The sequence below is a fragment of the Narcine bancroftii genome, chromosome 1 (genome assembly GCF_036971445.1).
Source record: "Narcine bancroftii isolate sNarBan1 chromosome 1, sNarBan1.hap1, whole genome shotgun sequence".
Lineage (NCBI taxonomy): Eukaryota > Metazoa > Chordata > Chondrichthyes > Torpediniformes > Narcinidae > Narcine > Narcine bancroftii.
Genome location: NC_091469.1, coordinates 7,850,085 through 7,862,680, shown reverse-complemented (window position 1 = coordinate 7,862,680; position 12,596 = coordinate 7,850,085). Strand labels below are relative to the sequence as shown.

General features: G+C 40.6%; 1 protein-coding gene across 13 annotated transcripts in view; it reads right to left on the bottom strand.

Annotated features, from left to right (window-relative positions):
* Positions 1-12,596, bottom strand: part of LOC138755016 (adhesion G protein-coupled receptor L3-like) — a 747,574-nt gene that overhangs the window by 212,459 nt on the left and 522,519 nt on the right. For 9 of the 13 annotated variants that reach the window (XM_069920224.1, XM_069920232.1, XM_069920177.1 and 6 more), the window contains one exon: positions 8,115-8,912. In XM_069920224.1, the coding sequence (XP_069776325.1) occupies positions 8,115-8,912 (798 nt within the window). Of the gene's footprint in view, positions 1-8,114; positions 8,913-9,173; positions 9,495-10,661; positions 10,743-12,596 lie in introns of those variants that run through there. The other 4 variants (XM_069920216.1, XM_069920203.1, XM_069920217.1 and 1 more) reach the window with 4 other exon arrangements.

Genomic DNA, 12,596 nt, shown 5'->3' with positions numbered 1-12,596 from the left:
AGGGGTTTCAGTTGGGCAATGTATGAGACAGTGGGCAGGAATGTTGGCATGGATATGGGGTGCAGAATTGAAATAGGTTTGCCACTGGGGTTGTCCTGACTTTTACAGCGTACAGAGTGAAGGCCCTTAACAAAACTATCTCCCAATCTGCAGCCCTCCGATGTAGAAGGGACCATGACGGGAGCACCGGTTCCAATAGATTACCCCTGCAGATTCGCAAGTGAAGTGTTGCTTAGGGCACCAAATGATGGAGAGGGAGGAGGTGTGGGTGCGAGTGAAGCATTTCCTGCCACAATTGAATTATAGTACTGTTTTGGACCTTCAGCTTCTTTAACTGTTAAGACCATCATCCTCGGAAACATTTGAAACCATAGAGGAAACATGACCCATTCACAGTGTTAGGTCTGCTTTGTTCATGAATGAGTGAGACAAACACCAGGCTGAGTCGAAATCAGGGTTCTTTGTTCTTTATTACCGGATTGTAACACTTGCGACTAACGATGTTAGCCGGAGAATGCATTCTGCCGTTATCAGCAAAATGGTGATTCTTTATACCCTTGGATACATGCTTAGAACATCATCATATCATTACTTGTCCAATGACTAAAACTGTTGCTATCCTTTCCCTGCTCGCTTCCTGCCTCTCAATCCATCAATGTCTCTCTTATCTTGTAAGTACAAGGATGCATTCTGTTACTCCTTAGTACTGGGTGACTCCTTCTCCGGTCCCATCTCATGATGTTTTACCTAACAGGAGTACAAGGACACCTCCCCTTCTTGTTACTGCCCTGTACAGGGTAACTCCCTACACATTCCCATCTCATGATGTTTTACCTTACAACAGATAAAGCTGAGAAGAATTGTAAAACCTCTTCTTTGTCTCAGTTGCTCAATACACATTGTGGACATGCAATGAACTCCCCTTCCAAATTTAGTTCCATTGCCCTATCAGGTACATTAGGGGAAAGGTTTCCACCAATTTATTCAGGAGTATTTTGAGGAGATGGAGGATCAGCTACAATTCCATTGAATGGTACAGAAGTTTCAAAGGGCCAAAAGGCTAACTACCATGCCTAATTTCCAACAATTGTACTATTATAAGATGTTTTTCTATGCTTAGTCGACTCTAAAGGATAGGATGGACACATTAGCATGGACATGGAAAAGGGGATTAAAATATAATTGAGAGGAAAAGTGTAATTCTCAACAAGCTAGTCTGCCAATGAACAGTGCTGGCATTCTTATACTTCTGGATTTCACTTAAATATAAACAGCACCCTTTTCTAGTACAGAAAGAATGGAGACCTGAGCTCACAGGGTTCCATTGCAAAAAAAAGTGGTGCAAAAACCACAACCTGGATCTCAACATGGACAAGGGAACATAGGAACATAGGAAGTAGGAATAGGAGTAAGCCAAAAATGGCCCATCGAGCCTGCTCCGCCATTCAATAAGATCATGGCTGATCTTATTTATGACCTAACTCCACCTACCTGCCTTCTCCCCATATCCCCTAATTCCTCTATCATGTAAAAATTTATCTAACCAAATTTTAAATATGTTTAATGAAGCAACCTCAACCACTTCCCTGGTTAGAGAATTCCAAACGTTCACTACTCTCTGGGAAAAACTATTTTTCCTCATCTCTGTCCTAAATCTACTCCCCCGAATCTTGAGACTGTGTCCTCTCATTTTAGTTTCCCCGGCTAGCTCAAAAAACCTTCCTACATCTATCCTATCCATACCCTTCATAATCCTATATGTTTCTATAAGATCTCCTCTCATTCTTCTGAACTCGAGCGAATACAATCCTAGACGATTTAATCTTTCATCATAAGTCAACCCCTTCATTCCAGGGATCAACCTAATAAACCTCCTCTGGACCGTCTCCAAAGCCAGTATATCCTTCCTCAAATATGGAGACCAGAACTGGACAAAGTATTCCAGGTGCGGTCTCACCAGTACCTTATACAGTTACAACATTACCTCCCTACTCCTGAATTCAATTCCTCTAGTGATGAAGGCCAACATTCCATTTGCCTTCTTAATAACCTGCTGCACCTGCAACCTAACTTTTTGTGATTCATGCACAAGCACTCCCAAGTCCCTCTGCACAACAGCAAGCTGTAGTTTTTCACCCTTTAAATAATATTCAGCTCTTTTATTTTTCTTGCCAAAGTGGATAACCTCACACTTACTAACATTGTACTCCATCTGCCAGACCTTTGCCCACTCATCCAGCTTAACTATAATCCCTCTGCAGACTCTCCACATCCTCATTACAATTTGCTCTTCCACTCAATTTGGTGTCATCCGCAAACTTGGCTACACCACATTTTGTCCCCTCCTCCAAGTCATCAATGAAAATGATGAACAGTTGTGGGCCTAACACTGACCCCTGCGGCACCCCACTTACCACTCTCTGCCCACCTGAAAAACTCCCATTTATCCCGATTCTCTGCCTCTTGTCAGACAACCAATTTTCAATTCAGGCCAATATACTTCCCCGGACTCCATTTTCCTGTAACTTACTGATAAGTCTCTTGTCAAACGCTTGATAAGGACCGTGAACTTCAGGAAGATGAAAGCCAACCATTACAAAACAATGGCTCCATCATGAAGCAAGTGGAAAGCACAAAGTTCCTTGGTGTCCATGTAAAGGATGGCCTCTCCTCGATTCAAACTCCTCCTCATTAGTCAGGAAGGTGCACCAGCACCAGAAGCTTGAAAAGGGCAAGACTTTTGACAAAACTTTACAGGAGACCAATCGAGATGTCCTGTCTGGCTGCATCCTTGTATAATATGGTAGTTGCAAAGCATCGTACCGGAAGTCAATACAGAGGATCATCAAAGCTGCTGATAAATTCACTGGGTCCTCCCTTTCCACTATTGATGACCTTTACTTGGAGTGTGGCTTAAATAGAGCTCAAAAAATTTATTTTTTGAATATTTTATTTTGACTTTATCGATAAACAGTACCAAAATTACCATCACAGATAAATAATTAAATATGAATTAATCATTGATACATGTTCCAAATATATAGCCCCTATACCCCCAACAAAACCCTAAGTAAATGAAGGAAAAAAAGGAAGAAAGAAAAAGGATAGAAAAAAGAGAAGAAACTGTCGAGATCTGGAATCCAATTCAACAGAAAAGGGGGGCCTCAATAAAAGGAAGAAAAATGAAGGGAAGGAAAATAAATAGAATAAATATCTTATTTATTAAGTATTCAACCCTACAAATTGTAGATAAAGTTCCCATACATTTTGTATTTGTTCCCTATATTGTACGTGATTTTCTCCAGGGGGGCTCAAAGAATTATTGAGTTTACTCTCATCAACCACAGAATATATTTGACAGGTGCATCAAAATTTGGACTGCCAGGCTGGGAAATCACTTCCTTGCTTTGGCTGTGAGAATGATTAACAGTATTATGTAAGCAAGTATATCACCCCAAAATATTCATGGATTATGGAGTTTTAAAATTAAGCATGATTGTGCAAACGCGAGAAAACTCTCCAACCTGTCAAGCAAATTTCCCGAAGCAGACACAAGAAAGCTGCATCTTTGGAATATTCTGAGTTTATTCTGCACAAACATCATTTCAACCAATAGTCAGTCATTATAATTAACAATTCATGGAAATAAGATTGATCAGAGAGCTATAGATTATTCACACCTTGAAACGTGCCTCAGTATTTAATGAGATTGCAAGCAAGCAATAAGCAACCTCCCAAGGCTCTGCAGGGAAGGACCTGTCTCTGGTCCACCCCAAGGCCCTGTGTAACAGCTTCATCAATGCTTCATGGATGTGTATGCTTTTTAAGAGGAAATGTAAGGGTTGCTGACACCCTGCAAAAGAACATATTGCAATGATGATGCAATTATGAATGAAGTATATTTTTCCAAAACTTTTAACTCTAGCTCCATTGAGATCCAAGGCCAGTTCCCCCCCCCCCCCTCCCCCAACTGCTATCAGATGAATGAGTGAAGCTCCACGCCAGTACAATTGTGTTGATTTTGCTTCGATCTCTCTGTGATTCAGCACACCGTACTGTGTCTTACTTCCTGCGTGGGTTGATGTTCTGCACTGCTTATAAAACAGACCTTTGCACTGCACCTGGGTACAAAATACTTTTCGTGAATCACAACTAGTTGGTGCCATTTGTCCTACAAAATATACCTGACTTCCTCCTTCAGTGGCCTGACTCTGAATTTGTCATTGTGTCCTCTCATTCTGGACCGTCCCCATTCACCCTCATTCCCAAACAAAAGAATGCAGAGTCTTTTTTTTAAATCTTGACAAGCCCTGTCTCTACTTAGCTTTACAAAATCATCCACTAATCTCATCATTAAGCCTTGTTTATGGAATCTCATAACTATTGAAGCCCTGGTCATATTCTAGAGAATCAGTGTGGCTCTCTCAGGGCAGATTATTCAGTCCAGGATATGGTGGTTGGATCTGTGCATTGTACTCTAGATGTGGTTTAACAGGCCTTCTGCACAGCTGAAACAACCATTTATATTCTAGCTCTTTGATTCCAGTCATAATTTTAGTTATTTTGGACAGTGAAGGACACATTCTGTAAAGGATTTGAAAAATAATCTTGTGACCCTCAATCTTCCTACACACAGAGAGATGCACTCTGCCCATTTGTTCTCCCTCATTATTTTAATTTTAATTCAGAAATACAGCATGGTAACAGGTCCTTCAGGCCCAGGAACTAGCCCCACCCATATACATCCATGTGACCCCATATGCCTTTGGAACGTGAGAAGACCCCTAAGCACCCAGAGGAAGTCCACGCAGGTCACACGGAGAATGTACAAACTCCATACAGACAGTAGTGGATTCAAATCTGGGTGGCTGGCGCTGTAACAGCATTGTGTGGACTGCTACGCTCACCGTGCCTTCCATATTACTTTATAAACAAAATGCATCACCTTGAAAGTTTTGCACAAATTCCAAAATAACAATGAGGACATGGAAAGTCAGTAACTCAGAACAGAAGGAAACTTGTCTAGATCTGTCTACAGAGCATCTGATGAGAACCCACGCCAGAATTACGCATTGATCCTGTCCCTTTAATTTGAGCAATTTGACTGTGTACTTCCATCATTTTCAGGTTAATTTCACGTTTTCAGCTATCCATGTTTCCATTTGTTATCAGAGTTCTTGGATTTCTCTGGAAGTGCTATTTTTAAAGTGTCAGGGATATTATGCTTCTCGAACCCAAGAGAAGAGCATAAGAACATAATAAGAGGAGCAAGAGTTGGCTATTTGACCCGCTGAACCTGCCTCATCATTTAATAAGATCATGGCTGATCTGGCTGTGAATCAGTTGCACCTATCTGTCTTTTCTCCATAACACTTAATTCAACCACAATGCTAAAGTACATCTACTGAATCTTAAGTACATCTAATGAGGCAGCCCCTACTGTTCCCTTGGGCAGAAAATTCCTTATATTCACTACTCTCTAGGGGGAAGCAATTCTTCCTCAGCTCTGTATCAGATTTACTGACCTGAATCTTGAAGTTAAGTCCTCTGGTTCTAGTTTCTCTGCCAGTGGAAACAACTTCTGTTCTTTCATCATATCCCTTTCATAATTTTGGATATTTTCGTAAGATCTCCTTTCATTCTTCCAAACCCCAGCAAATACAGTCCCAGGTAACTCAATATCTCCTCAAAGGCTAATCCTTCATCTCTGGAATCAACCTTGTGAACTTCCTTTGTAACCCCACCAAAACTTTTTTCTCAAGTAAGGAGACCAGAACTCCATTCAGTACTCCAGGTGCAGCCTCACCAATACCTTGTAGAGTGGCAGCAGAACCTCCCTGCCCTTAGATTCAATCCCTCTAGCAATGAAGGCCAACATTTCATTTGCCTTCTTGATTTCCTGTTGCACCTGTAAGCCAAACCTTTTGTGATCCATGTACAAGCACAATTAAGTATCTCTGCATAACAGTGAGGTCAGAGCAGTGTACAATTGTTCACAAAGTAGACGAATATCCTTTATTCCTTCAAACTGGCCACATGTCTGTCAAGGATACCACTTTTAGCCTTCTTTAATGGGCTATGACAGTGTTAAGGCAATTGATTTTCTTCTGTGCCCACAAGGACTAACCATTCCAGCGGAACTCTATTGTTAAATCTTGTAATACAATCAGCAAGGAAAATAATCCTTTGTAATCTTTTTAACAGTATTGTAAGTTTGGAATTTCAAATAAGATACTCATTTTAACAAGAGGAAGATAAAATTCTACAGGTTAGTTCGCATCAAGCTCATTATCCATTTACTCTGTGTTCCTTTCCACAGGTATGGTCTGAGCATTGCAAATGTTTTCTGGTTTTATTTTAGATTTCCCTTACATGTCGAGCTTTTTAAAACATTTTCAAAGCGTTCCTCTGACCGTTCACCTTGGAGGAAACGAGGTGCATGCTATTGAGATAAAATGCTGAAAAATATTCCAACAAGCCATTCTGCAAAGCAACTAAAGTTGTCAACCCTTTTACTGTTCACCTGTATCATACAGTTCATACTAAATGTCACCAAGCAAAATCTGTGCAGTATAATTAATTAAGTCTAAAAAAAATCAAGAGATTCACAATTATTCAGTTCACGGAACAGCAATGATTATTTTATAGCCTATGGGTCACAATTATAATTCACGTTCAAAATGTACAACAAATTACACAAGGTGCATAATGTACAGCAAAATGTTCATCCACAGGGAAACTCTGATCAAATATTTCAATTAAATTAAAGCTTCTGTTGGATTTCATCTCCAAATGCAAATTAATTGAAAGTGAGTTTCAACAAGAAGGAAATGTTATGCCGTTTCACTGTGAATTGCATTTGTATTAAAATATACATATTCATTTTGATACCTCTCATCCCAGAACATTTACAATCAAAATTCATCTTTAGCAATGCATCAGGCATCCTTTAGTTGTATCCTGTCAGGGATAAAATATAGTGCTTTCATCATTTTAAAGAAGTCCAAAAGTATCTTGCAGTCAGCGAGATACTTCTGAAGTGTCGTATGAGGAATGTGACAGCTACTTTGTGCACAAGATCACAAGTGAGAAAGATGAACAGATAATGGGCTAAGAAATTCAATCAGAAAACTCTTATCTCAGAGTTAAGTGACTGCAAATTAAGTTTATCAAGAATAAACTTAATTTAGTGGACAAAGAAACCCAACAGATCAGACAGCATCTGTGGGTGGAAATGGACAGTCAATATTATGGGTAGGGACTCTTTATCAAGTCTGGAAGGAAGAGGGTCAAATTACATTCAGAAGGGGGTGGGGGAAGAGATTCAGAGGTGATAAGACAGGAGGTGTGGAAAGTGGGAGAGGTTGTAGTGTTAAAACTGAGATTCCGTGTATCTGTTCAATCCAAGCATACAATCCCAGTACACTTTCACCTGAAATTCTGTCAACTGTTCCCTTGCGCCACTACAATTTTATGGATTAATTTTACTGGTCTTTGTTTTGTTTCGATTTGTGAAATATAAATGGTGGGTGCATGGAGGTGCTGTAGGCAATGGTGGTGGAGACAAGTACAATCAGATCTGTTAAGAGACTATTAGATAGTTATATGGAAGTGAGAAAAATGGAAGGTTATGCAGTAATGAAATTCTAGGCAGTTATTAGAGTAGGTTATTAGGTTGGTACAACACTGTGGATTTCTATGTTCTGTATTGAAACTGAGTGCATTTATATTGACTTTCAGAATTGCTGACATGATTTTCAATTTTGAGAGCCATCCTAATGGCTATGAAGCATTTCACAAAACCCCAGAACATGCTAAGGTGTAGCAAATCTGTCATTTCTGCTTAACGGGTCTTAGCATAAATATGAATACAATCCATTTCTTAGTGAGCAAGAATTACATGCTTAATGTCATCCAAACTCTTAAATGGAACTAAAATCCATCCCACACAGCAGGGTGTGTGAATGTTTAGTGTGCAAATTGAGTTCAAATGCAAAAAAGGAGGGGGTGATGTTAATTGCCTCTGTGTACTCAGCCAAAGGGAAGCTTGCTTCCCTCTTCCACACAATAAAACGCTGCCAGAATCAAACAGAATAAAAAGAAAAACACCCTACCTTTTTCGTTGAGTGGGCCGAACTCCAGGGAATACTTCAGGACATGGTAATTGTTCCACACGTAGAGTTTATGGTCTCGAGGGTTGTAATCCACTGCTGCGATATACTGGTAAGAGTTAGGGAACAAGACTTCGATATTCCCATCCATACTTAGCTCAGTGTTGTAGATATAGTCGATCTTATTGCCAGTGGCTTCGTTATCATCATCTTCATACACTGATTTCACGACGTAGAGGACACCGCAAATCATGAAAGCATTTGAAGCTGATCTCTTATCATAGGCAGTATTCCAAGTTCCTTCAATCCTCAATGTGTATGGATTCAATTGGCTGATTACTATTTTGCCATTGTTCTGCTCTGTTGCATAGATGACCCATAATCCATTTTCGTCCACTGCGAGATCGATGTCAGACTTTCCCCCCCATCGATAAGGTGACGTGTCATGATAATTGGCACTGGCAATGATGGCTTCTCCACTTTTTATCCTTGTCCTGAGATCGAACTTCACAATGTTCCTTGTTCGCTCTTTATTGAAAAAGAGTGCTCCATCATAGACGACAAAGCCCGTCCCGTCCACTCTGTGAGGGAGCTTGTAGGTAATGGTGGGTCGCCCTGCAATGAAGTCTCCCATTGAAGAGTATTCAGTCAATGTGTCTGTTCTGTATGGAGTCCATGGCATGTAGTAGACCTTATCTGAAGCTTGCAGTGGGTCCTTGCACCAGGCTCCTGACTGGTGATCAGATTCAAACAAGTGGTCCATTTGATAAACAGCTTTAAGTGTTCCAGGGCACAAGAAAACTAGAGGAATGAAAGAAAAGAGAAATACTAAAATATGCACGATTATTATAATTTTTTCCTCTGAATCCTTAAAATAAGTCAACTTCAAAGAGGTTCTTGACTCAGTTATCTAACTACAAAGAGTGACATATGCATGACAACCTTATTTATTCATTTTTTATTTAATTTAGATTTATAATTTAGAGATCCAGCACGGTAACTGGCCCTTATGGACCATGAGCCCGCACAGCCCAAATGCACTCATGTGACCGATGAACTTACCAACCTGGTCCATTTTGGAGGATGGGAGGAAAACGGAGCAGCCGGAGGAAACCCACGCAGACATGGGGAGGATGTGCAGATTCAGATGGCAGCGGCAGATTCATACCTGTGTTGCTGTCACAGCGTCGTGCTAACTGCCCTGCTAACCGTGCCACCCAAGATGTAAAAACAATTTAAAAATGTCAGAATAATTAGAATTTCTTCCAGCACCCTGAACATGTGGCCATTCATATCTTGGAAACCAAAACTGCTCTTTTTTTATTAAAACAAGGGAGGGGGAATTTCCCTTCTTTCAATTGTCAGTTCATTATAAACAATGGCAGAATTGCTTTGAGATTGAACAGTTTAAGAAAATATTTGAACAGCAGCTTTCACTCAATCAGATTACATCAAAATGAACAAAGCATGATATGGGAAGGAAATGAAGGAGGAAATAGTTAAACATTATATGATCTGATCTCTTCTGACCAATTGTGAAATGTGTATGTTGCGATTTGTCCTGTTAGCGAGCAGCAGAATGGAACATGATGCATCTAAACTTGGTTAGCATCTACGTAATCAGAAATAAGAGCACAATTGTTGCATACAAAATGTTAATAAGGTCAGTAAATGTGTAATTTCTGTTTTGTATTACCTTTCTGTTCCACTTCTATTTAGGCATTGGGAGAGGGAAGAAAGAAATGCAGGAGAAAAGAGAACAGATTAATGGCCTTCACCAACAACCACAGTACTGTAAAAACATTTTAAAGGTGAGAACAGGGGGCCAATCTGGGAAATGTACTCATAACTGGATTCTTTTTTTTTGATAAAACATGGTGAGAAATAACAAAACAATGTTTTAAAAGATTTATAAAATATACAAAGGTACTTCTGCAAATATGTAGACAGGATTTGTTAAAAGTATAGATGGATCAGTAAATTCAGCAAGATACCATCTATTGTCTCACCACCAATTTAACTCCACTGACAATGCCAATTGACTGCAATTCACGAGCTATCCCCCATCCACCTTGATGGCAGCCATTGCACAATGGTTTTGCCCATTTTGGCACATGCCAAACCCTGACAAAGAGATGCCAGGCAATGACTTGTCCATGGGCAGATTTGCAAGTTGAAAGCAATGAATCGCTGAATTCAATTTCAATTTGTGCAGGCTATCAGTTAAAGCAGCTGGCTAAATGGTCAATGACCATTTAACCCAGGGAAGGGGCTGGATGGCAAACAAGGAAAACCTTAAAAATGATATAATTACAACTGATATTAGTTTTAATTTTAACTTGGGTTAAAGATCTGGGCAGGAAGTGGGGAGAACCAGGTGGGATGGGGAGGTGCTGTAGAAACCCAGGGTTTGCCAACAATGAGCTGTACCAAATAAACAAGAAAAGCTACTGATAAAATAAATATTAAGAGCCAATCATTAGGTGGAAACTGTGCTGTCTGAGATTTCCTTTCAGCACACATGGTTGACTGTTTCTGGTAGAAACTAACCTCAGGATTGGAACGCTGACAAAACGATAGTTTTTAAACTGTATCTAAGCTCCGTGCTCCTGAAGTCTTGTTTTTGGACCATCTTGCAAAATAAGTGAGTTGTAAAATCCGTTTTAAAATTTCAATTGGTGACTAAAATTGTTGATTTGGGATTGCATAAGAGAAAATCCCACACAGTTTTCTCTCAAAAGATTATTGGACGCCTCAATGCAAATCATTCATTACATTTGCTAAATATTTCAATCCTAGATTATCAAATATAACATGCAGCAAATAAAAGCAATTTCAATTTCCTTTCTCTGAAAACAAAATGAGACATAAAACATTTGACAGATGAAGAAATACAGTACCTGTACGTACAAATTTCATTGTTATAAATTATTGATGCATTTCCTGTCTATTCAGAACCAGTAATTATAGCAGTGCCTGGAAGTATTATCATAAGACATTCGCCACAAGAAAAATGATGGACTTGATGCTAGTTTCTAAAAGTTTGGTAGTAGGCCCTTCCGGGCCATGAGCCCGTGCCTCCCAAATACACCCATATGACCAATTAACTGATTAACCCCATACATTTCTGGAGGGTGGAGGGAAACCAGAGCACCTGGAGGAACCCTATGCAGGTCAAGGGGAGAACATACAAACTCCTGACAGACCCAGGTCACTGGCACAGTAATAGTGTTGGCAAATCGCCTTGTTAACCGTGCTGCCCTTCATAAGTGTGTTGCTTGTCTTTGTTGGCAGCATCCCAGGGCTGCTGTGTCCGGTTGCTGCCGTTGTTTCAGTGGCCGTTCCTGTCAGTGCCGCTCCTTTTCTGCACCATGTTGCATCCGTACATGTGCTCTTCTCTTCGCAATAATGGTGCATGTGCAGTGGGTTTCACGTACTGGGGATGGTTGGGGTATGCGCGGTGGGTTTTGCATACTAAGGACAGTTGGGAGTATGTGGACTGGATTTCATGTTCTGGGGACGGTCGGGGCAATGCGTGGTGGGTTTCGTGTGCGGGGTGAGTTGGCATATGAGCAGTGTACGGGAGACAGTTGGCAAATACAGAGTGGGTTTCACGTACTAAGAACGGTTGGGGCATGCACGGGAGTTTGGGTGCGATTCCTCAGAGTTCACGAGCCTGGCAACTGGGGTGACGGATTGAAGACCAGGAGGGTGAGTCAGCCTCGAATATATTTTGATAACTGTCACTATGGATGTCGTTACAAGAGTTATTATCATTTTATTGTCATTATTATTGGAACATTACATCATTATAGATCGCCACAAGTCTTTTGTGTTTTTCAATAAATCGTTAAAAAATTCATCTGGATTTAGTAGTGAATTAAATTGAAATGCATCACAAACAAGACCCCACCTAGCCTCCAAGCGACCTTTTATGGATAGAAATCGTTACATTTAGACCAATGCTTTAGAAGAGCAGGAGGAGCAGCTAAGGAGGCAAAAAGAGCAGCTGGAGCTGGAAGCAAATGTTGCTGCTACCAGGGCCAAAGTGGAGGTACTAGGAGCCTTAAAGGGATCCGGTGTTCAGAGTAACTTATCTGAAGTGCCTGATGGCACGGAGTCATACCTTGAGAAAGGTCAACAGGAAAAAATAGATTTAATGTTAAAGCAGATCCTTTTGTACCACAGTTACAAGACATGCATATCCTCCCAAGGCACGGTGTTAGTAATCCACAAACACCAGTGGTAACATCCGCAGACAGAGCGGTGCCTAGGATCTGTTCTGTCGGCGCAGCTTCACCCTCCAGTCAAGCATCAGAAATCCGGGTGAACATGCAAATGTGACATCACCAGCTACATTACCTGCTACAAGCAACGGCGAGCAGAGCAACATATTCTCAGTCATGGAAATGCAAAACAAAATCACTGCATCTTTAATCCAGCTACAGTGTCTCTCTTCCATGCCCAAGAAGGAGATTCAAGTTT